We start from the raw sequence: 25,178 nt of genomic DNA on the forward strand, positions 1-25,178 counted from the left end.
GGCAGATATCCGCCAGAACAAAGAGCCATCAGTGCGTGAACAGTAGTTCTGGCAATGAATTCAACATGAACATACAAAACAGCCCTTCCATGGCCATCCTTTTCACTTCAGTGCTGTTATAAGTATCGAGTTCTGCAGGCATCGTTCATCATATTTGACCACTTCTTCACCTTTAAGGAACTGCGAAGCTTCCGCTAAAGGTGAGAGCAGGGCCGGCTTGGCATAGACGGACTTCAACACATGAGCCAGCAGCACTGAAGAACAGCCTGTGAGATTGCAAACATCTAAGACGCCTCATGCCCTCTCATAGCACCATGGTGGGTATGTGATGCACCAGCGAGGCTGGGTGAGGAACCTGTGTCAGTTGAGGAGGTGGAGGAGGGGGCGAGTGGGCCTGCAGCCCCACTACAGACCCTGTATTGGCCGGCCGGTGCCTGGCGCTCTTCTGGTGCGCCCGCAACCCTGCCAACTGGGAGTACGCACTTTGGCAGACATGGCACTTGTAGGGGCGCTCACCCGTGTGGAGGCGCACGTGGTTACGGAGGGTGGAGGACTGGCTGAAGCGGCGGTTGCAGAAACGGCAGACGAAGGGCTTGTCCAGAGTGTGTATGCGCATGTGGGAGCGCAGGTTACTGCGGGAGTTGAAGCCGCGGTGGCAGATGACGCAGCGCATGCGGCTGGCGGTGGAAAGCGAGGCAGTGGAGGAGGTGTCACACAGGTTGAAATCATCTGTGGAGAGAGGAGAGCGCTCGGTCAGCGGCCTTCAAACACATGCTAATGGAGTTTTGACTGAGGCTATTTTAGCACTGTGATAAAGATCAGCCTGAAGCCCACCCAAAGCCCTGAAGTGACTAAATTACTCACCACTTTTTTTAGTCTTCTGCTGTTCATCCTCTATGCCAGGGACTCCTGGGATACCCAGGAAAGTGTTGTGGGAATTTCCATACCACACAAGCAGTTCTTGATCTGGAGGTATTGTCTGTTAATGAAAAAAAAAAAAAAAAATTAAATACTTTAATATTTCAAAATGTTTACATTTTAAACTAAAATCAAAGATTATGTAGCCTACTCAAGTAAATCGATTATGAATAAATAATAGATATGTAATACCAGATATTTACTAGAAATAATAGATAAATTAACTACCTAAATTATAAATGTCTATCTACACTCAAAAAAATGAAACACGGCATTTGTTGGTCCAAAGAATGTAATTATGTTTAATTTAATTAATTCAATTTCGTTTGTGCATTAAAATTAAAAGAGTTGTGTTGAGAGAATTAAAAGAAGTAATTCTTCAAATTTACACAGCTCAGTTAATTAAAATGAATGCAACAGAGTTGTGTTGCTTCTGCAGTACCGCATATCGGTCAGTAGGTGGAGTAAAATCTGCACATGCGCAGTTGGAAAATACCACAAGAAGGAACGAAGCACATAACGATCACTCTTCAGCTCATTTAGATCGGCGCCATTTTATGAGAATCAAACACGGAGAATTACACTTCAAAACGTCAACGTGTTTTCCTCTATGTGAACAGACAGGTGAGATTTTCACTTTTTATGCATTTATATTGAGACTATGACAACATTTGAATCATTACTCACTTGTAATACTGTGTTGTGTATAGTATTGTCACGAAGTTGCCATATGCCTCGTGTTTTCTTTCACATTATAGTTAGATACATTTTTGTTTTATGCATTTATGTGAAATTTTATACTTGTTGAACTTTTATATACATTACATCACCCAAAATAAATGTAAATGACATTAAATTGCTAGTAAGGAATGGTTACTCCATTTTAATCAATTGTTTTGTGCTTGTACAGCAGTTATCCCCTTCTAATGTCAGTTTTAATAATTAATAATAATAATTAATAATCTTAAAAGGTGGTGTTGTTGGCACATTGTTATTTAATATCTCGCATAACACATTTTAACTTAAGTTTAGTAGTTTGCAGCTGTTCATATTTTGTTATTATTCTTTGGTGACTCCCATTCTTTTTCTCCCTTACAGAGTTTTGAAACTTGAAGGCCTGTAGAGTCCTGTATGTGGCTGTGCAGAGATTGTGGATCGTCTCAGGCCTCCAGATCAAAGCTTTTAAAGCACTTCAGGTTGGTACATGGACATTATGGCCGTAAACACAAATATCCATGTGCATATTCTAACTGTCCATGCACTTTTAAAACCTGGAATGCACTGCGGTCCCACTTATCCAGATCACATGGCAGTGAGCAGCTACCTCAAAATTCTAGTTAAACTACACTGATAAATTGTCATGTTTGTGCTGTTACTGACATTCCTTCAGTAAATGATTATTTTCTCCATATAAATAATCACTTGCGCAGTCATGAGACAGTTAGTTGTATGTTTAAGGGCTGCTCATTTAAAACAAACGTGTATGGTACATTCAAATCACACAAGAGCCGAAAGCATTATCAGTTTTCAGTAACAGATTTTAAAGAAGGAATCGTGAAAACACAAGAGGTTAGTGAAACATCTAATGACCCTACTTCAAATGAAGAAACTGAAACATCTTTGTTAGAAGACGATTCCTCTTCTACTGATACAGAAGAGATTTCAGAGAACCTGCCAAAGTTGGTAGAGCTTAAATTTGCTTCCTTGCTGTTAAAACTGGAAAATCACTACCATGTTCCAGGCTCAGCTGTAGAGGAGTTGTGTGGGGACTTGCATTATTTGCTGAGTGATGCTTCTCTCTCTTTGTCTCACAGAATCATGCTCTGAGCTAAACATCAATTCCCATAAGCGAAAAGGATCCATTGGAAGTCCTAACCAAGTGAAGAAACCGAGAAAAGCTGAGGTAAATTACTGTCCAGATTACCCAATGGGTGAAACAAAAGAAACTCTTGAAAATCAAAGGATTACACTACTATCGGAGGTGACTAAAAGAAACAACGAGCAGGTTATCAAGGGGCTGATGGACAGAACATTTGCTCTACGGAGGCACGAGGTGGTAGAACACTCCCCTTTCATTGCTGAATTCAAGAACAGATGGCCAGCACTCTTTACTGAGCGAGAGGTATGTCTTTAATGTCATGTCAGCTGATTAATTGCTTGGATGTTATTATAATTCTAAACTATGATTTGAAGTACTTTAGATGTAATTCAGGTTTGTTCATTTATAGTAAATGTATATTATCTGTGAGTGCTGGTAAAGGAAGTGTATAATGATGTCCTGTCAAAAGTTGATCAGCGCCCTGATTTGTCTCTCTCTCTCTTTTGTTTTGTTTGAAAATTGTACCAGGTATCTGCGGAATTCAGCAGGATTACAACAATTCCCTTGGTGTCCAAATTCATGGGTCAGCTTGATCATTTCTCCTCTCAGCTCCTCAAAAATTTCAAAAAGAAAGGAGTAGCTGCACAGAAGATCACAGACATCCTCTCAGTTTTGGAACAGGTATGTTCTATAAATTCATCATCAATTCTCCTAATTCATGATAGGCCAAACTAATATTTTATCCAAATATAAATATTTTGTTATTTTTAACTCATCATTCAATCTTTTTTTATACTAAAATTATGGATTAAAAGTTAAAGGTGAATTTTCATTCCTGAAGCTCCAAATATCATGATTTTTTTCCTTTTGAAGCATCACTTTCTGCCTCTGTTATACATTAATAGTTATTTTTGCAACTACAATTAGAACAGCTCAGATGTTCAAGATAATTGTGTATCCCATGCAGTGCTTCTGATTTGGGACCACTTGACGTTCGTAAAATAAAGCAGTGGGATAATTTGTGTAGTGCTACTTATATTTAAGATGTACAGCAAAAAGTACTAATTCTCATTTCATTTTGATTAGAGCATCACCATTGAAAAAAAGCGTGAATGCATCCTGAAAGCCTTAGTGGTCTACCTAAATGAAGATCCTTCAAACCTAGTGAAGGAGTACATGGTAAGCTATTTACAGTTGTTTTTTTTTTTTTTTTTTTTTTTTTTAAAGAAACTTTTCATATTTTTCTCTAAAACCAGTTCCTATTTTTACCTATTTTTATTGGTAATTGTTTTATTTTGTACTTAATATTTGTACTTGTCTTTTTAGGACACTGAACATGATGAAGCCCAAATTTTGATGAGCAAAACCACTCTCGGAGTCTATGCCATCAAACATGAAGGGGCAGATGTTGCAGACCCATACGAAGATGTTGGTGTCATCATCGAAGGCATCCAAGTACTTGAAAACTTGGACAATGTAGCTAATGCTTGTTCCATGATGGTTGGTCTAATCTATGCATTAAACTTGGCTTACCCCCAGGATCTGAGATATACTTTTGAAATGTTTCAAAAGATTTTCATGGAACTCGATGCCACCAAGCTGTCAAACAAAGTCCAGGTCTTAAAAAATAAACTCCTTTCATAGGCACTGTAACTTGAAACGAGGGTTAAGAGGCAGGACCTGTTTTGTCCATAATGTTGCACTGGCTGTTGTAGCACCTTTTTTTCACTGCTAACCAGGTGATATCTTTAATAATATTTATTTCATCTTTACTTTTGATTTCAGATGTTAATCTTCAATTGATTAACTGCAATGTTGTTTACTGCTTTTTTTTTCCAAGTTTCAAGAAGGTATAGTTTACTAAAGAAGACTATTTTTTCCCCAAGTATATTTTTGAAAATCATTTAATTTAAAGACAGTATTCTTGTATTTTACTTTTTATTGGTGATATTATTTTTGTTACATCTTGTAATGAGTAAAGATTTTTTTTTTTTGAAAAGTGAAGACAGTATTTAGATTTTGTAAACGTTCTTGTCTGAAAAAATGTAAAACATTGTAAAAAATATTATTTTGCTTTCAAATGTCAATCATCCTTTGAATAACAGGTGTTTTTAGCTGATTTCTCAAGAAGGTGTACTTTATACCATTAAAGAAGGCTGATAATTTTTTCCAAGTATAAAAAGCATTTTTGTCAATCCTTTCGTTTAAAGGCTGCATGCTTTTATTTTACTTTATACTTTTATTAGTATTATAATAGTATTTTAAGACAGCATGTAGATTTTGAAAAACATTTTATTGTTGGAAAAACAATAGAAAGTGTTAATTGTAAAACATTGTAAAAATGTTATTTAATAAACAATGAATCTGAAACCTTATTCCTATCTCATTTTTAACATAACAATATTAATTTTAGAGTAATTGAACTTAATTAACTAAACAGATTAATACAAAATAACAAATGTTACATTGATTGAACTAAACAAAATTACATTAACTTTATGTAATTAACTTAAGTTCACTGAAATAAATATTCTTTATTAAAGGCAACTTAACTCAGTTACGTGGAACCTGTTGACATAAAAAAGTTAAGTAATGCCAATGTATCATTTTTTTGAGTGTATCTATATATCTATCTATCTATCTATCTATCTATCTATCTATCTATCTATCTATCTATCTATCTATCTATCTATCTATCTATCTATCTATCTATCTATGTATTTTTTAATATTTCAATTTACTTTAATGCTGCCTTACAATTTGAACCAAAATCAAAGTGTTTATTTCTAGAGAAAATCTAGTTGAATCTCTAAAAACTAATTAAATCAGATAGAAATAAATAAAAATGTAATTTTAGTTGAATGAATAATGATGGAATAATATTTTAAAGTGCAAGTACTTCGACGTATGACAATTCTAAACATAAAAATATATTAATATCAAATTATGAAATATGAAACGAACCTCTACTGCTTTGTAAAATATACTGCTTCCGATCTGCACGACCTCCAGGTTCTGTTCTTGCTCGTTGCGCGCGCATTTGATGTAAGTCATCCAGCTGCGATGATCCTCTTGGCTGGCATCGATGAAATAGCGCACCGTGCCATCTTCATTGAAAACCTGAGAACAACAAAAACGCTTGCCATGAATCTCTGGCTTGGCGTGATAATTTGCGAGGATAAACTCCAAAAAATGAGCCTGTGCATGCGACACCTGTTGAACGTTACTTACCTCCCACATGAGATTGTTGTTCTTGAAGAGATCCACATGCTCGGGTGAAATGACCCTGCCTGTGAAGGGACCCATTTCGGTGCCAGCTTTTATCCAGGTCTTGGAGAAGATGCCAAGTCCTTCTCCAGGGATTGAGCTCTGCGCAATGATGACTTCACTTGGCAGCACTAAACTGGAGAGTTTCTGGACCTCTGCAGATAGAAAGCAGAAAATAAAGTATAAAGTTAATTTGTAACATTTAGTTTGAATATCTAATAAAAACCAGGAAACAAATAGGCTACATTTAAACAAAAACACTTGAATTGAAATGACGCAACCTGTTTGCAAGCGCATTTAAAGCAAAAGAAAAATATTCGTTACAGTGTAAACTTAGAACAAAGTGCATAAAATCTTTTATATTGTAAAACTATTATATTTGATTCTAGGCCAATATAAAGCAACGCGCAATGTGTCCATCAGTACGAATTTAAATGCGGCTTTCAGGCGAGACACAAATAAATGTCAAACCTCTTTACCTTTAAGAATTCAGCAATTTTCTACGCTTTAAATGTGAAGAGGCTATATATTCATAGGCAAGAAATAGCTTATTCCGTATTCATTATCCTTTCAGAAACTTTGTAGCACTAAACGTGCGCTGAAAGAAACGAGAACTTTCTTTAAACGGCCCTGGAATTTCGGACAAAACTCACAAAAGGAGATTAGCTGCTTGACATGGTATGAATAGCGATAGAATCAGCTTTCACGGCATATTAACAGCGGGACGGAAAACTTTAAATGCGCCTGAGAGAGAGAAAAGTGTCAATGCGGGGGTGTGGAGACTGTCCCGAGCTGATGAATGACGGGCTTTTCTCTGTCTAACGTCCTGGCTTCACTGGCAACTTTCTCATGTCAAGCACAACGTTACCTCATGATTTTAATAGCCTTATTTAAATAGGTTTCCCTTTAGTGACTATATGCTTTGCAAAGCTTAAATCCTGATTTTATTATACAGCCTAATGCATTCAGAATAATTATGTTTTATTCGCCATGTGCGAAAACCATGTGCGAATTATTTAATTAGGCTAATTTTAAAGGGTTTAGGCTAATTATTATTTTTATTTTTTTAAGTAATCTCTGCTACTAATCTTTCTGCTGAAGTCCGTCTCGCGCAACCCAAATGGTCTTTCTGCCCCACTAAGACATTAAGCATTAACTGTCAACAGTAAAATCATTATTAGCTTGCAATATATAATTTATTGGAAATACAAACGACAGTAGGCTACTTATGTTTATACGACCCCCGGAACTTGAGCAACTGTTGCCATTTCCTCAGGTGAAGGCGCAAACGCCTATTCACGCAATCTGACTTTTATCTAACTTTTGTGGTTATTAAAATGTTTAAAAATGCCGTTGAGATGTAGGCTATACTGTAAAACAACAACAACAATAATAATAATAATACTTTTAAGACCCCCAATTCGCATCCTGCATGTGCCAGACTTCATTACCTGTACAGTCTCTGAATAAACTTCTTGCACTCCATTATTTTAATCACCCCCCCCCCCCCCTTTAATTTTTAAACTAAATTAAGAAACTGTCTTTTGCATTATTTTAAAATAGACTTTACATAGGCTATATTTGACTTTTTTTCTCTTTAATGTGCCTATTTTAAGCAACTTTAATTAGGCTATATTAATTGTATTTTAAATACCTATCCAATACACACAAAACTTGCCTCTATACAGTAAGCAATTTCACATCAGATCTAATTTGCAGTAAGAATAAATTGTGAAAACTGCTTTAAAAATACTATAGCAAACATACATAAAACGTTCCCTTCAATCCATAATCAACGAATGACGTGAAACCTTGCGGACTCACCTCCGGAGAACGACTGCGCCAGGACCTCGGCGGTGAAGGCGGTTTTGGGGCTGACAGTGCTGGTCTTCTCCTCGAACAGGTGTTCGCCCAGGACGTTCCTCCAGCGGCCGTACAGGAAACTGTGCAGGATGTCTGATGTGATGATGTCGGACAGGGCCAGAGTCTGCTGCTTAAATCCAGCCTTCAGAACCAGAGCATCTGCAGGCAACACTGAACCCATGATGAAACCCTTAACTAATATCCCTGCGATAAAACCCGACAGTATCTCCCTTGCTGTTAAATTTAAACCAAATATCTATGTTGTGAAAGGCGAATATAACAGATGAATCAGTCTGAGGCCAATGCGATGCCAATATGCTCTCTTCTTGCTAAGTGTCGAGAGAATGTTTCGCCTTTCCAAGGTCCCGGTGGGCTTTATATGCGTCAGGTCTGACCCACGGTAATTAGTTATTAATGACCCTCCCCTTGTGTTCTTTAGACTTGTTCAACCAGAGGCGAAAAAACGCCACACTCTTTATTGAGTAGCTACTCCTGAGGGGGTGGAGGAAGAAGGGGGAGCGATGTGTGTGCGTTGATGTTCAGGATCCAACAACCGCGTTTTGGCTAAAATAACAAGCCCATCTCAGCACCGTGAGCTCCGCTCCAGCTGTATGCTCCTGGGAGACGAACAGGAACAATTCTGGCATGGAAAACCTAAAAGCAAACTTGACTCTCAGCGTGAAGACTCTTTACTAGACTCAGGTTCAAATTTGTTAGCTGATTTATCTCGTTTGTCTACGAGAAACTGACAATATCTAGTCTATCAGTCTTTTTGTAAGTGTGACTTAACGTTTGAAATAAGAAAACAAAAATAAGGAATAGGCCTATAGCTATTGTAATGTAGAAATTGTGTCTTAAATTTTGAGCGATATATTTTCTTCCTGAGAGGAACCGAGTTAAAAAATGTCCAAGTGTTTTCTTCATTTTGAGCCACAGCATTCATCATTAGATCAATAATTATATTCATTCATTATTCATTTATTAAAAATAGTGGACAATTAATTATATGAAATTGTTGCGTAATTTTCCATCTAATGCAACATGTGGCTGAACTAGTACAAGCACAAACACTAAATTTCTGTTCTTTTTTCATTAATGTTCAATATACTAATCATATCGGAATTAAATTCGCATAAACAATCTGAATAGGTTATAATGATGTGCTTTGGAGTACGAAAATATGCAAAGCCGTCTGGGTCAAGTATATCTTTTATTCAATCTACTTCAGGCCGAAGTAATTTAATATTCATGGATGTTAATTTAAAGTCTTTTAGTATTGTGTGAGGTGTATATGGGCTTTTTTTATGAATAGCCCCTTGCCTTTCCCCCTCTTTCGCCAGGGTTGATGGACTGAGACAAAATGGGCAGTTTCCCCCCTTTCCAACAGGGAGGACATCTTTATTCCTTCCCCGGCTTGCGGGTTTCCTATTCAGCTCTCTTCAAAATAATGCCGGCTGAATGAAAAGTGCTGCAAATCAATCTTTCATGGTGTTTTTGAGGGCAATTTGACATCCATGCACTCTTCTTTTCTTTGAGATAAGTACAAGGGGATGGCCCGAAAAAAAATCTGGACAAGGATGGGGTCTGGCGAGTGGGGAACTTCCAAAGGGAGATGCGAGGAGAGCGCTGAGGAGAATGTAGGTGAGTGATAGGGCAAGAAAAAAGATTAGGACACAACAGCCCCCCACCCCCCGGTTTTTCTTATTCTTCAGGGGTTTCACCCTCCCTGCTGAATTGGATTTGCACAAGTCCAGATTGATCTGTTTTTATTGCACTATTATTGGTTTCATCAATAATGGCATACTTAGCCAGCATGGGGTGAGAGATGCAGTCATGTTTTTCTCATTATAGAAAGACTGTGGGCTTTTGCAATTAATATCGTGATGGAACTGACAGATCATATGTCAAGCATTTTTAAATTAATATTATCATCGTTTGGTATAACGTGCAGTGACATTGGCATGCGACTCGAACTTTCCTACGCATGTATATTGATTTGGAGGACATGAGATCAACATGCAGTCCTAAAGGACAGTCGATAAGGACAGTTTCTTCTAAGTGATTTTAAACTTATGAAGTAAAGAAAAAAATTCGTTAGTGTGGTAGAAAAATCTTGTGTAACTGACTAATGTAAAAGCTGAGTACCAACTGGCGACAAAGCATGTGATGATAATTAACCGACGGCAAATCAATATTCTATGAAATAATCAGATGCAAAGGACGGCGTGGAAATAATTGTGAGTTCAATAACAGGGTGATAATAAACTTGCTGCTGCGCGTAATGCCTTTTGCATTCATGGCCTTCGTCTGTCCCGCGCGTCTCGGTTACACAAAGCTGCAAGCTGTTCCGCGGTGCTTTTATCACAACAGAAAGGAGACAAAAATCCCACAATAATGGAGATTTGCAAATGTTTTTCTATTGATTTGACTCAATGAACACTGGATTTTTAGGGCAAGGAATAAGAGAGGACTTGGGCTGGAAAGCTGAATTGGGAGCGTGGAGGAGAGAAATGGTTTTTATATGGCTGGATAAAATTTAATTAGCGTAGTACAGCCCTTGAAGGACAATAGAGGACTCAATATGTACCCAATCTGAATCTCATTGGGGATCCAGACCGGAGAAAGTCAAAAGAATTGGAGAGAGAAAAGCAAGCTTTGAGAAAGGAAAGGAGCGAGGCAGACGGCAGGTGACTGGCACGCGTAAAAACAAGAGGGACACTTTTGGCACACGGCTGATTATTTGAAAGAGAGAGAAGACAAAACAAAAATAGAGGTTTCTTCAGGTTTGGCCCACTTAGACCAGCTGAGACTAGGGAGTGAATAGAGCACAGAGACCAGGGGGGACTGGAAAGCAAACAGAAAACGCGAACAAGCCGAGTCACATCACACAAGTGCTTATGGGAATGTGCCCAAACGGTGGAAGAAAACCGTGGCCAAGAGCAGATATCACGCGAGTATTATGTATATTCATCGTCTGTGTTCGTACAGTGCAAACCAAAGCTCTTATTGAGCTATGGATATTGCAGGAGCACGTGCGCAATTTCCATGGAGAGATTTAAGGGAGCAAAGCATCTGGTTCGCTGCCGCTAATTTGGATTGACACTTGGGTGAAGAGGAAAATGTATGTGTTTCATGAGAAACATTAAACGCCTGTTTTGAGTCCAGAACTGTGGCGTAGGCTACTAATTATGCTGCTGGCTTTTTGGTCATCGAAATTGCTTAATATTTCAAATTGCGACAATACAATCCTGTATTGTGCCACTTGCTATTTTACCATGCTCTCTTGCACAAACAGAAATAAGCTTTATAGAATCACTAATACCTCTTCAAAAATAATTGGTCTTTCTACCCCTAATTTGTCAGTTCTTATTGATACTGCCATCATTCGCAGGGCAAAAACTATAATAAGTAACCCTAGTCATCCTCTAAATTTATGTTTTACTCTTCTTCCATCAGGTCGTAGATTAAAAAATTTACCCCAAAAGAAAGCACGTTTGGGGAAAAGTTTTGTACCCTCTGCTATTAGAATGTTAAGTTCACAGAAACCGGGGAGTGTGTCATTTTTAAAGTTATATTGTTTTGTTGGTGTTACTACCTTCTGGGTAATATACGTGTAGGACTGCTGACGCACATCTGGTGCAGTATACCTGTATCATGTGCATTGACTCTGTATATTTGTATTTGGTGGAAATATGTGTGTATCACTCATGTGTGTATTATGTGTACTATAGCTCAGGTACAGTCTGTGGAAACAAGTTTCCTCTTTCTTGGGGACAATAAAGAATGAATCTGAATCTGAATCTGACAATGATTTCATTTGGTAGGCTACTAAAACTAATTCATGTAGAAAGAAATTACAATCACTACCTGTTTCATAGTCCCATAAATAAAGTATCGACAAATGTCTGTGTGATTGCACAAGCACTGGAATCCAAAGAAGACGTGTTTTAACGCGTCTCCTCAAACTGCATTTAGGAATAGAGAGAGAGAGAGAGTTTGAGTTGACATTATGTTATGAGCTAGCGTGAAACTTGCGTCAGGTTTTATTATCACCCAGTTAATCGTTTGGTGGTTATATAATTTGGAATTAACTAGACACACATTACTTTAATGACAACATTAAACTAACACGACATAATTTAAATTACATATGTTTTAAATGAATAAACATTAAAAACTAAATATGAATACAGTTTGTTTAAAAAGTTTACCCCCCCACCCCACACACACATAGGCAAATAAACTGGGAGAGAGGAAAAGAAATCATGCTGATTAGAAGAGTTCCACAGGTGACAGACAGGTGGCAGAAATGCTATATTATTATTATTTATTAGTGAAATTACAATATTACTCTTATTATTAATTATTACAGTGCATTGTCAGGCGAGCAGAAGAAACTTGAAGCTTTTCTTTGTTTCTTGATCTAAAGATTACTAGTTGCAAGCACATGCTGTATGTATATACTGTACATGGATGACTAATTTTATTCTTTTACAGAGAATAGCCTATATTTAAGACAGATCCAGGTGAAATAAATTCTTACATCTTTCACAGAGACAGATGCCAATTGAAAACCTGATGTAATGGTTTTTCACTAATTAATACTGAAAGCCTATAGGCACCAACCAAAAATCCCTTTGATTTTTTTATTCATGATACAGTGTACCTGTATAGCTCCATTGATCAGCCAATCAGCATGCTCCGAATGCTCACAGACAGTGATTTGCCGTTAATGATGGCAGTTTCTTTCAGCTTTAGTAATTGTATTATTTGTTGACTCATCTCTGCGAGTTCAATACAGATTGATTATTCTATAAAGTGTCTGTGAACTGCAGAATGAAGTGTTGTATGGGAGCATTATCTTTTCTCTAAAGTAAATAAAAAAATGTAAACAATCAATGAAGTGTGGATTCTTCCGAGTAGATTTTAAAAGCTTATCGGTAATGGGAATAAAGAACGGAATGATCTGAAAAGGACCAGAATTTGAAAACAGCTGCTGATAGAGTCAGTGGGAGATAGAGACGGGTCTCCCGGTGGGTGGAGACCACAATATGCACCAGCAGCGGATTTGGCAAATCAGTGTGACACAGTTTAGTGAGAAGGATCCCAGTAGCAACCAGCAAAGCCTTTTCTTTTTTGTTATAAGAGCAATAAACCTGTTGAAAATGCCAGAAGAGTTGTTGACAATCAGCTTACTGTTTGATTTTTTACCATTAAGTATGACTTTTATCGTGATTAATTTGATTATCCATCATTTAATTAATTACACCTGTACCTCTGCTGATTTTTTAAGGTCTGAATAATAAGGCATTTTAAATAGACTTATGAGACTCAAGAACAACATTCTCACACTTGTTTTTCTTTAAAAAAGCTTGGATTTGTAACAGTCTAACAAGCAGCACAACAGTGCGTTTGTGATCAGATTTATCACTGAAAAATTACGATTAACTGTTTCCTTCCTGTTTTTACTGCCAATTATTAATTAGGTTCTAATGAATTAATATGTAGTTGTTAATAGAGCAAAACCTTTTTATGTTAATTTGAACAGAATTAAGGTTTAGATTACTCAAATAATGACAATTCTGTTATTATTTACTCACTCCAAACCTGTATCACTTTGTTTCTTCTGTGGAACACAAAGAAGATATTTTGAAGAATTTTGGAACCATTTTATTGAGTGATTTAAAAAAAAAAAATTATGTTCCACAGAAGAAAGAAAATCATATATTTATGAAATGACAAAATGATGACATACTTTGAATTTTTGGGTGAACTATCCCTTTAAGAAATATCCACATACATAATAATATATTGGGTAAGAAAGGGGCCCCAAACATTATTAATAGACATAAAGCACCCACTTATTGTTCTCAATTCACAGAGACCCATTTGATACATTGTACAGCAACCTGTTACACTTACAAAACTCAAGGTGAGAGCACAAGGATAAGCAGCAGTAAAGACCGGACATTTCCGAAACGTGAAGATGTGATGGCAATAAAACACGACCCGCATCATTCTTGCAGATAAGTGTTGGCAAAACCAGGCAATTTCCTTTGAGAGATAAGTGCATTAAAAGAAAAGGTAAATGCTTGTAAAAAAGGAATTATGGCTTTAACCGATGCCGGCATTTACATAATTCACCTATCATTTTGCAAAAAGGGAGAAAAAGGCATACCCCACTCGGGCATTGTAGTTATAAGAGTGATCTTGACATTTCGCTGGGGAAAATGTCGCTGCATCAAATGATCTCAAAACAAAAGACCTCTTAGTCCACACAATAGTCCACTTACGGCTTTTCCTAAAGTTGTTTTTTTCTCCATGCACACCTCAATTTTGTGACTAATGCATTTAAGAATTAAGACTGAATGTGGTGGATAGAGGTCTATTATGGTCAGAAAAAAAAAAGCAAAAAGTAAAAGCAAAAACCTCTTCTCCCACTAGAGCCTAAATTTTTAATCAGTGGTTATCTATCTAAAGTTCAGAGAAATAAATGCAGGCTCATCAGTATTTACCCGTCCACTTAAGAAGATATTTCATGAAATAATCCATCTGCTTTTATTACAGTGTGGCACCACTCTCCCTACTTTCACTATTCAATTAAGGGACACCTTCTGGGTCATTACCCAATAATTACTCATTTGCTACTGATGCCAAATGTGCTTTTGGCAATGGGCTCTGTGTGTCTATTACTGCAGAGCTTGTACAGGACAGCTGCCCTGGCAATTCCCATGCTGACACCCTCATAACACAGCCTTTCTCTCAGCTTCCTGTCTCAAACTTTTAAAATGGCCACTTAGCGCTCATGCATAGGACATCAATTTTAAGTTGTTGTCATCTGATGTGTAATTACTGGTAAAGACTTGATGGCTGACATCATCATCCGTCTGACCGCAGATGTGGGAGAAGGAGATGCTGGGCACTAAGATAGGTTTGATAGGGTACATGCTTGCTTATACAGTGTGTACACTCTCAGAAAAAGGCGGTGATACCGTAGAAGAACCATTTGGGTTCCACATAGAACATTTCAGTGAGTAGTTCTTAAAACAGCCCTTTTTTATTAGTGTGATTTCATAATTCACAGAACATTTTTCCACTATATTCTTAAAAATGGTTCTTAATTGACATTCATGTCTACATGAAGAACATTTACCATCCATAGAACCTGTCCATTATACAAAAACGTTCTTTAGATTATTAAAATGCTCTTCACAGTAAGAAAAACACGGTTCTTTTAAGGTTCTTTTCACTAAAGGGATACTGGGGAACCTAAAATGGTTCTTCAGTGGCATCACTGTGAAAACCTCCTTTTGCCAATTTTTAAGAGTGTACAAACAAACTTTTGTATAATGAAAAGATTTCATGGATGTTAAAGGTTTTTCATGGAACCATCGATGCTTTTATTTCAAAACTGTCTTTTATAAGTAGTCAATGAATTCTTTAAACCATACTTTTTGCTTTTGATTTACTTTATTTTCACATATCAAAACATCTTAGATCATAATAAATGTTAAGTAAAAATTTTATATGCAGAAACAACTATAAGCCATTCAAAGATTAATTTCCATAAAAAGTAAAAGAAAAAAACACTGTCAAATCCCTGCTCTGTTTATTAGGCATCCTAACCCGGGGTGGATTTTCCAAAAGCATCTTTACCAATATTTTATGATGACAGTAGTTTCAATAAACATTTAGAAACAGCATCAAAAAGTTATGAAGTTGTAATCTAGTTACTTGTTAGTTTCCAGTGTCCTGTCCTCTATACATGCAGAAATATATAGGCTGGATAAATAATAATATAGGAGTAGAAATCATAGTAAAAGTACTAATAATATAATATAATATAATATAATATAATATAATATAATATAATATAATATAATATAACATAATATAATATAATATAATATAATATAATATAATATAATATAATATAATATAATATAATATAATATCAAATAAAATTCCATCACTGAACCCAGCCAAACATTATTTTTAAATAATGCAGAGAATAATAAAGCACACACAAAAATACTGCTCCAAAAGTAGTTTTGAAAAAATTTCTTCCAGATTTGAATCACATGTTGTTCCCATAGTTCATAGGCACATGCATTAAGTAATCATGCCACAACATCTAACAGCTAATATTCTATGCTAATTCCTATTGGTATTTTTAAAAACCAATCTGACATAAAAGTGAGTTTTATTTATCTATATTATAATAAATGTGTCTGTGGCACTTTATTTTACAGACCTGTTCGCATGGACGTACTATGTACTTATTATAGAAATTAAAACAACTGGGTAATAACTAGGTACTAACCCTGAACCTACCCCTAAACCTAACCTTAACCCATGTAGTTACCTTATACTACATTACTTTCTTGGGTAAGTACACTGTAGGTACACTGTAAGTATATGTACTATACTGTAAAATAAAGTGTAACCAATTTGTCAAAACAATTATGGTAAATGGACCATACAGTGCATTCTATGTACTTAGTCAGTCAGTCACTTTTGCATTATTACTGACGTAGTTGTCATTTGGAGAAATAGACATGCGTGCGTCATTGCATTGGAAATGCACAGGGGAGCGTTTGAGAAACCTGTCTGAAATAATAATTACTTTTTCACAATTTCGTTTGAAAAATGACACTTGTCCAAATGTTTAAAAAATGCTAATTACCAAATCCAAATTAATTTGGAACATAACTTTTTTTACCTATGTTCATTTTTAAAAAAAGAGTCACTAGCGCATCCTCTTGGCATTCATTGACATGCATTGCTTCATTCTACAAATTGCTGCCGGTTGTTATGCAAAGGTGAATATAAAAAGAGCGTTGAGTGTTCCTGTTCCAACACGGCCTGATTAAAGGCCAGTGACTCCTCTCGACATTTTCCACTAACATCCATGAAAATCAGAGACAAAAACAGACAATGGTCCCAGCCTGGAGGAGAAACAGCATTTCAGGAACACCAGCAGCGTATACCACCCCCATCACGACCTATGTGCGGGGGTTGCATTTCAACAACAAGCAAAACAGAACCGACTCAGCAGGGGCTATAAAGGGAAAAATCCAGGAATGCCCCCCACACACACCCCTTTTTCAGCTTGGAAGATTGTGCGCATTCATGAACCGGTTTCCCTTTTCTGTGAAAAGTCCCTCAAAGACCAGACAGCACCCTCTTCAACGGGCCAGGCTCGAAAAGAGTTGGCCAGAGATGTCCGAACATCAATTACATGTTTGTTCACTTTTGGGTGACACACAGCTGACCCGGGGTGAACTTACACTGAAAGGGCTGTAAAAAAAGGCTCCTCCTCCTGTTGGCCTTCTCCCAGTGCCAATAGACTACCCTCGGGCCATTAACCCATTGTCAACCAAATGCAACTTCTGCATTAATGAAGCCATTATGAGGTCTACAGTCAGAGAATGAGAGAAATAAAGACACCGACTATTCAATTCATAGAGTGGGCCTTGGCAAGAGGACATAATAAGAGACTCTCAATGAAGCAGGTTAGGGGTGCCACAAGAGAAGGGAGGCTGGGCGGACAGCTGCGTGAAGGAATGTCAAATGGCTAAGTCGCAAAATCGGCCCGTTCACGAGGATTCGGCTATGTGCGAAAGTGATGCGTTTCGAGGATTTGGCAGAGGTGCATTTTATGCAAAAGTGTATTTTAGCAGTTCATGACTTTCCTGGGAATCGAACCCACAACCATGGCGTTGTTAGCGCAATGCGCAACCAATTGAGCTACAGGAGCAAAAGAAAACTTATAGGCTTGCATTACTATAACAACAATGAAAATGATTTACAGGAACGCGAATGCTTTGGATGTGCGCTGCAAATTACATATACCAGACTCCAATTAGAGGATTTCCGCGCGAAACTACAACATCCAAACGGCATGGCAGTCTGACGAGGGTGGGTCCAGCACAGCACTGGCTGTGTGCGGTATCGTAAGGACATTAATCACCTCAGCGAAAAGATCCACTGACAGCACCCAGACCGGCTGACTTCCAGCCATATTGGCCTGTTTCTTATGTTAATGCAAGGATGGGGCCCTCTAAAACCAGGTCTATTTGTCCCATTCACTTCCTCACAGAAGGCACTTGACATTTCTATTGCTTGCCTTTTTTTCTTAACTATCATAGTTGGAGCTGCTGCCCATCCATCCATCCCTGCCCTCCAACACAAACACGGCCACCACTGCTCATTGCACACTCATTGCGACCAACGGCCCGTCCCTAAATGGTCAATGACTTTTAAATAGCAGGCAATAGAGTGTACGTGAATGGCAAATCAGCTAATTTGACTCTGTCATTCCCTCATTCGAGTCCATCGCCTTGAAAACGGCTTTCATTTAAAGCCTGAAGCAATCTTCCAGATGATTGAGGGCTGTTATTATCAACCTCGAACAATTAATGTCACATTACTTTACATGCATTATCCCCTTCATTAAGCACTTTACGTAGGGAGCAAATGGTACTTTTAAAAGCCATATACATGAGCGGAAAGAAAGAGAATGAAAGTCTGAGAGAGAGAGAGAGAGAGAGAGAGAGAGAAAGAGACATAGATACACACACACACACATACTGGCCACCCAGGTGTATAGTCCTCATTATGAAACTTAAAATGAATTCCTTTCCAAGAGATGAACTGGGAAAATATTGAAACTCTACAGGAAGAATTAACATCATAAAACCTTTTCAGTCCTCTCACGCTTTATGCTAGAAAAGTCAATTTAATAAAATGTTACTTAGAAAAACAAGATCCTGACCTCATATTAAAAAGCAAAAATATGCAATACAACACACACACACATATATATAGCCGCATAGAGAGTAATTATAAGCAATGGTGAAACATCTAGTCAGAATTGTATAGCAGGTTGAACAGTGAAATTCTCCAATTTGTGTTTTGACGAGTGATAGGAATTCATAAGACATCTTTATCGATATCAGCTTGTCAATACATTGGGTAAATTAAGTAGCTTGTACTGTCTAGTCAAGCTGGTTACCCACTGTGAGAACAGAATGAGAGAAAAAGATGATAAGAGAGACCAATTTAAAAAATGATTGGACAATATTGTAAGTTAATCTAACTTTTCATGTCTCTTAAAAAACTTAATACAAAAACAAATTCCTTAGCTGTTTGGGCCAAAACACCAAATTGAAAGTGTAATGATCCAGGACAGATCTGATGAAAATGGAATGAAATGGCTATGTCAATATTTTCTATAACAGACTCTCAGTTGGGCGCTCAGTGCAACAGTGGGTTCAGAATGCAAGATAGGCCCTTCAACACCTTACTCATAGACTGCAGAGCTAGCTGATAATATCTTAGCCCTCCTCGTCTTTCACTTTCAAATGAACAACAGAACAATAAACGAATGAACGTGCCAAAGATGCAATGTGCCAAAACAAAATTCTTCAGCCTAAAAACAAATTCAAACGCTTCCAGGTGTCAGCAAAACAATCATCCCATAAAGGAATTGGCACAGCATATCTGAGTAGCGTAAAAAAATCCAGGCTTGTTATTGAACCTCAACATGGAGATGCAGGTAATTGAATGATAAAACATTATGTTAAAAGAATGTGTCAGAAAGAAGTGCAGCTGATTATCTCTGAAATGAATCACAGTTTGGAAAACAAGCAAAAAAATATAGACAAAAACATTTGACACCATACTGAGAACACTGGCCTCATTGTAAGTGAAATGTTAATTGGCAGATAATAGAGTAGTGGCCTATTTAACCCAGAGCATCTATTTAAACTGCTCATTTTACAATTTTGACTATGTGAGAGAATAAATCTGAACAAAGCTTGCAAAAATATGTAAATAGGACTTTAGGAGAGCTTTGAGCGAAGACGCTTGCTGTTCAGGAATGCCTACAGTAGACTCTCCGAAAGGATTTTGGCTGTGTGTATAATCTCGCCTTTGAAGCCTGCCGTGTTTCCCTCGTCACGTCTTGAACATTTTTGTCCTCAAACTGAGCTCAGTCTTAAATTAATCCAGTGGCTACTTCACTGAACCTTCATAGACATTATGGCATGGTTCCTCGTCCCCCACCCCCCCTCCGGCCCATGGAGACTATTTACCTACAATAGGAAATAACTAAGAGCTTGGGGATCATAGATGAAAAGATCAGTGCCAGTGGACAGTGCCATCATATCACACAATAGCGTATGTCACTCATGGCTAACTTAAAGCCTCTTTCCATTTCTCTTTAGATGATTAAGATCTCTTTCTCTGTTTCTCTCAACAGGACAAGCAGTGCGAGAGTTGGCAAACTCCTGTATCAGCCAGACGCTCCATTCTCCAACTGTTTGCCATTTCAAGGTCCTTTTTGCATTTCAGCTGAAAGGACCCCTGTGTGGCTGGGACTTAATGGATGGGCCGACAAATAAAACTCTCTGCATACCAACTGTCACTTTTTATTTTTTACTGTTAGTCTTTGATTGCTGAATGCACATTGCATAAAATATTTTTTAAAAGGATTTAAATACATTTAAAACACTGGTAAGTACTCCAGTGGAGGGCTTTTTTATGCCTGCATACATCCATTTCATGCTTTACTCGATATACTTTTGTCTGTAGATCAATTAAGGCAAGGCACAAGATGTATGAATTTGCAGGAATTTAATAAATGAAATGAATGACTTCAATAAATAAGTGAATAATTCTAAATCAATCGAACTAGTCAAAACTTGTGAATACCGGCATCCATTGTCGAGAAGCTGTAGCTGTATATTGTCAAGCTTAATGAGTCATATTCAAAGAAAGTATAATTCTCTGACATCCCTGAGCAGTTGAAAACACTGCTTTCCACCTGTCCATATCAATGTCTTACAGGTTTAATTAGCCAGAGAATGCCAGCATTCAAACCCTCCAGGTGAGTCATTACTCCAGCTAACGTGGCAATCCTTTCCTTTTCAAATGCTCTGCTTTTACAATTAAGGCTTGTGACATTTCTCTCAACATATGTGACCCTGGAGCACAAAACCAGTCTTAAGTCGCTGGGGTATATTTGTAGCAATAGGCAAAAATATGTTGTATGGGTCCAAATTATTGATTTTTCTTTTATGCCAAAATCTTGATCATGCTATGAAGATATATTGTAAATTTCCTACTGTAAATATATCAAAACTTAATTTTTGATTAGTAATATGCATTGCTAAGAACTTAATTTGGACAACTGTAAAGGCGATTTTCTCTATATTTAGAATTTTTTGCACCCTCAGATTCCAGATTTTCAAATAGTTGTATCTCAGCCAAATATTGTCCTATCCTAACAAACCATACATCAATGGGGAGCTTATTTACTCAGCCTTCATGTGATGCATAAATCTCAATTTTGAAAAATTAACACTTATGACTCATTTTGTGGTCCAAGGTCACATATATGACTGGAAAAAGGTGCCTCTATAGGCTCAGCTAAAAGTTACAACCTCCATTTTAAATGTATTACTATCACTAGCTAAAAATATCAACTAATATGGATAAAAGACTCATATGCATTTTCTCAAAACTTACACAAGAAAATATCTTCTCATATCTGTCAAAAAATAATCCAGTAGCAAATGTGGTTCACAACTATAGGGGGTATCAAGATGACTTAATACCTTAAAAGGTAGCAACATTTTAGGTTTTAAATATCTGTTATCTAACATCTAATATCTGTTTTGTACCATTATAATAAACTGATAACCACCAAAATCAGGTCAAAATCACAATGAATCAAAGCTCATCACAAGCAGCTTTTCCACAAGTTGAGAAGGTAAATACTAATATATAGAAGGTGCACGGTGTCATCACACAAACACTAAACATCATCATGGTAACACACTTGATATTGAAATAATGCAACAAACATTCATTTAACAACATTAGATGCTAGATAAAACCCTACTTTGTACACAACTGATACACAACTTCATAAAATGTGACGTGTCATACAGGGAATTTTGGCAATGTCAGTTTATGTTTTTTTGTTTTTACTGTAAATTATACAATGACTTGTTCATTTTGACTTCCAAAGAACAATTTCAACAGGATTTTACTGTAAATTAAATGTAATTAAAGTAATATTGTCAGGGTTATGGACCTGTTTTGTTGTTGTTTTGCTCCCCATGTGGTCTCCATGTCCTAGTTTCTCCCTCTGTTTCATTGTGCCCATATTTGGTTCTTCCTGTTCCTGCTCTTAGTGTGTTTCTTTTGTCTCAGGTGTGTTTCATTATCCCCTCGTTTAGTTGTGTATTTAAAGAGTGTTCTGTTCCTGGTTTCCTCGTGCGGTGTCTTACTTCAAATGTTGTGCTACATGTTTGTTCCTGCTTGGCCTGTGTTAACCCCTTGGATGTGTGTGCAAATGTGAGGGTGAAGGGAATATCGCATTACCTGTTCTTGCATGGTGATGATTTATCTACATAGTGAGAGTGAGTAGTAGTTAAAGTAGTAGTAGTTTGAATTGAGTCAAAGTCAAAAAATGACTTGATGACTTAGCCGTACGAATATCGTACAAAATTAAGCGTAATTTAGTAGTATGCTACTTTTTGTTATGCCAGCACTAATTGCTAACGTTATTATGAATTTTATCTCACTTTCTAGACACACTTTTGCAGGCTTCAGCTGAGATATAATATGAATGCAACGCAAGTCTGTCAAATGCATGAATGTAAATATATTCCCCAAGCACACATCTACTGGACTAATGAAGGAAAACAAATTAAAAGAATAATTCACCCAATTATTTTACTCCCCAAACAGTTGCCGGTAGCCATTAACTTATATAGTATTTTTTCCCCACTATGAAAGCCAGTGGCTGGCAACTGGTTGATTACCAACATTCTTCAAAATATCTTCCACAGAAGAAAGAAACTCATACAGGTTCAGAACATCATAACCTCAATTTAACACAGAAAACATACAACTGTCATCACATATATCATCAAGTAAGATGGAATACAAGAGAGAAAAACCCTCTGATGTCTCAGCTGCCCAGGAGCACCTTCACCTACTGGCGAAAACGACGCTCTAAATGTTTTCATGGTAGGGCTGCTCTGCTAATTACAATGTCAGACAAGTACTTTAGGGGATATCATATCATTATCAGGCTCACATTTAAAATTCACAAGCCCCAAGATAAAATTTTTATGGGTGGGCCTCATCTCCCCTTGGTCCGATGACTAGGCAAAATGATAATGACCCTAAATATTATATTGTTGATACTATATCACAATGTTATTGACATTTATTTTAATGTTATTACAATGTGTGCAATACACCGTTATATTTTATATAATAAAGTGCTGCAGGTATGATGCATTTTTGTAGGCCCAAACCTGGAAACGAGTAAGCATTTTAGCACTTCCGGTTTCGTTGTTTTTTTGGTTAAATGCCTGAAATATGGTCAAGATATTTTTGTTCAAGCTATATCTAAAGCCTAAAACGAACCTGAAATGATGGATGCTAACAAGCTGGCAAAAGTTTTGTTCATTTGTAAAGATTAGAATTATGAACAAAAAAAAGAATCATAACCTTTTGTTTATTTTCTGCAATAATCCAAAAGGCAGTGGAAAAATCCTACTGGGTTTAAGGGAACCAGGTCGATGCTAGCTTTTGAGTTGCTCTGCCAAAAATGCTAATCTCAGCAACACTCAGACGGAAAAGAATATCAGACACATACTAAATACTATGTAAGACGAATTAAACAAAACAGGCAAGCAACTTCAGCATTATGTCGTCAGAGGCAACCTTAACAGTCTGTGACAGTGACCTCTCCGAAGTGAGAATGAACCTTTTTAACAAAACGATTCTCAGATAACTTGTATTGCTTTACACTAGAATTAGAAGTTAGTTTTGTAAACCTAAAATTCAGAAGAGAGCCAAACAGAAGTACCATTCAAAGATGAAAGATGAATGGCAATGCTGCGCTACAGAGTCATTTGGTAAATGATCAAATCCTCTCGAGGAAAGAAACGTCCCAAAAGCGATATTTCCTTTCAGAACAAAAACCCACATCTCACTTGCATTCACTAAGTGAAATCTGTCTTCAAAAGGCAAGAGGCCATCGGAGACAAATTGCCTTCATTCTTACTAAAGGAAAGCATTACAAAAGGAGCCAAATGAAAACAAAATTACTTGAGGTAGGTATCTGGCTGAAATGACAACACATAAAAGCTCTATGGAAGAAAAGAAAGAAAACAGTTTCCTTTCTTGTAAGAAATCTTCAATTGGATATCCGGAGGGTACTCTTCTGTCTTATTACCTTCCCCCTTAGCTTTTATTCATCTATGTATCTGTATTTTAAATGACTCAATTACCCAGGACCCTGTGGTGAAAATTACATATGTTTCCCCCATGTTTCCTTTTTGGGGCTGGGGCACAGGAGATCTCGGTGTGCCCAAACCCCTCCCCCGTTCACTCTTTCTGGATCGCCTTTCTTCATAGCTCTATTCTCTTCCTCCATCTGTTGCAAAATGCACAAATATCGTGCAGTGCAAGTCCACTGTGAGTAAAAAAAAAAAGCACCTGGAAAGATTTTTTGCCAGCTTTTAGAATATAATATATTGACGTCATATCATGATAATAGTTCCTATCCCATCAAACCGCTCTTAAACTTTCTGAAAATCAGAATGTCACGTGTTCACGATTGGCTTTGTTTGTTTTGATGTTTGCCAATTAAATAAAAGTGGACTTTACTTTCTTAAATGCTTTAGATCTTTATCTCTTATTCTGAACACTCAACCAGTTCTTCTCAGACGATTAGCACCATTAGTTTTCCCATCTGTCTCTATTAATGGAAGGCTTTTCATCCTTGAACTGAAGCAGTTTTACAAGAGTCGGACCATTTTCGAGAGAAATGGCTTTTTAGTGGAGTCCTATGTTACATCTTAGCATTAGGAGTTTATTTGCCGTAATTGGCTTACCATTGTGTCATTGAAATCTCCAGTATTTACAACACACATGCAGCAACACATTTGACTTTGTCAGACACCATCAACCGACCGCAGTAGACCATCCTCTGCTGAGTCCCATCTGGAAATGCCTGAATCCTTAAGAGCCTTTAGCCATTAAGGACACACTTGCATTTCTTATTGGTTATGATTGTTTTATCCCACTGCGAGGAGGGAAAAGAGGTTATGCAGACGCACTGTTAGTGGGCTGATGTCACATGCGACCTGCACGGGGCTCTAAGGCACTCTTAGGGTTGTGTTTTGTCTGCTTTTGTGTGAAGAGCTCTTGAGCGTCCATGATTTTCCACTTGGTGAGGCCTCTTTACACAGCCCAACACAATCAGGAGCCGAGCGTAGGC

The 25,178-nt window shown here is 37.2% G+C and overlaps 2 protein-coding genes across 2 annotated transcripts; one reads left to right on the forward strand and one right to left on the reverse strand.

Annotated features, from left to right (window-relative positions):
- Positions 1-304: 304 nt before the first annotated feature.
- LOC306870119 (PR domain zinc finger protein 12-like) lies at positions 305-8,048 on the reverse strand (the record flags this gene model as incomplete). Its single annotated transcript, XM_079417193.1, has 5 exons — positions 305-729; positions 868-979; positions 5,702-5,857; positions 5,969-6,159; positions 7,829-8,048. The coding sequence occupies 5 exons, from the start codon at positions 8,046-8,048 to the stop codon at positions 305-307; spliced, it is 1,104 nt and encodes a 367-aa protein (XP_079273319.1).
- On the forward strand, positions 1,413-5,104 carry LOC306869296 (uncharacterized protein). Its single transcript, XM_079415990.1, has 6 exons — positions 1,413-1,542; positions 2,017-2,114; positions 2,733-3,040; positions 3,266-3,418; positions 3,824-3,916; positions 4,064-5,104. The coding sequence occupies exons 3-6, from the start codon at positions 2,846-2,848 to the stop codon at positions 4,379-4,381; spliced, it is 759 nt and encodes a 252-aa protein (XP_079272116.1). The 5' UTR covers positions 1,413-1,542; positions 2,017-2,114; positions 2,733-2,845; the 3' UTR covers positions 4,382-5,104.
- Positions 8,049-25,178: the final 17,130 nt, after the last annotated feature.

The sequence above is a fragment of the Barbus barbus genome, assembly GCF_936440315.1.
Source record: "Barbus barbus genome assembly, chromosome: 5".
Lineage (NCBI taxonomy): Eukaryota > Metazoa > Chordata > Actinopteri > Cypriniformes > Cyprinidae > Barbus > Barbus barbus.

What these genes read in the sequence shown, in the direction of transcription:
- LOC306869296 (XM_079415990.1), top strand. Translation starts at nt 2,846, where the DNA reads ATGGGTGAAACAAAAGAAACTCTTGAAAATCAAAGGATTACACTACTA. An exon ending in TCCTCTCAGTTTTGGAACAG is followed by an intron (nt 3,419 to 3,823) that starts GTATGTTCTATA and finishes CATTTTGATTAG; the next exon opens with AGCATCACCATTGAAAAAAA. An exon ending in ACCTAGTGAAGGAGTACATG is followed by an intron (nt 3,917 to 4,063) that starts GTAAGCTATTTA and finishes TTGTCTTTTTAG; the next exon opens with GACACTGAACATGATGAAGC.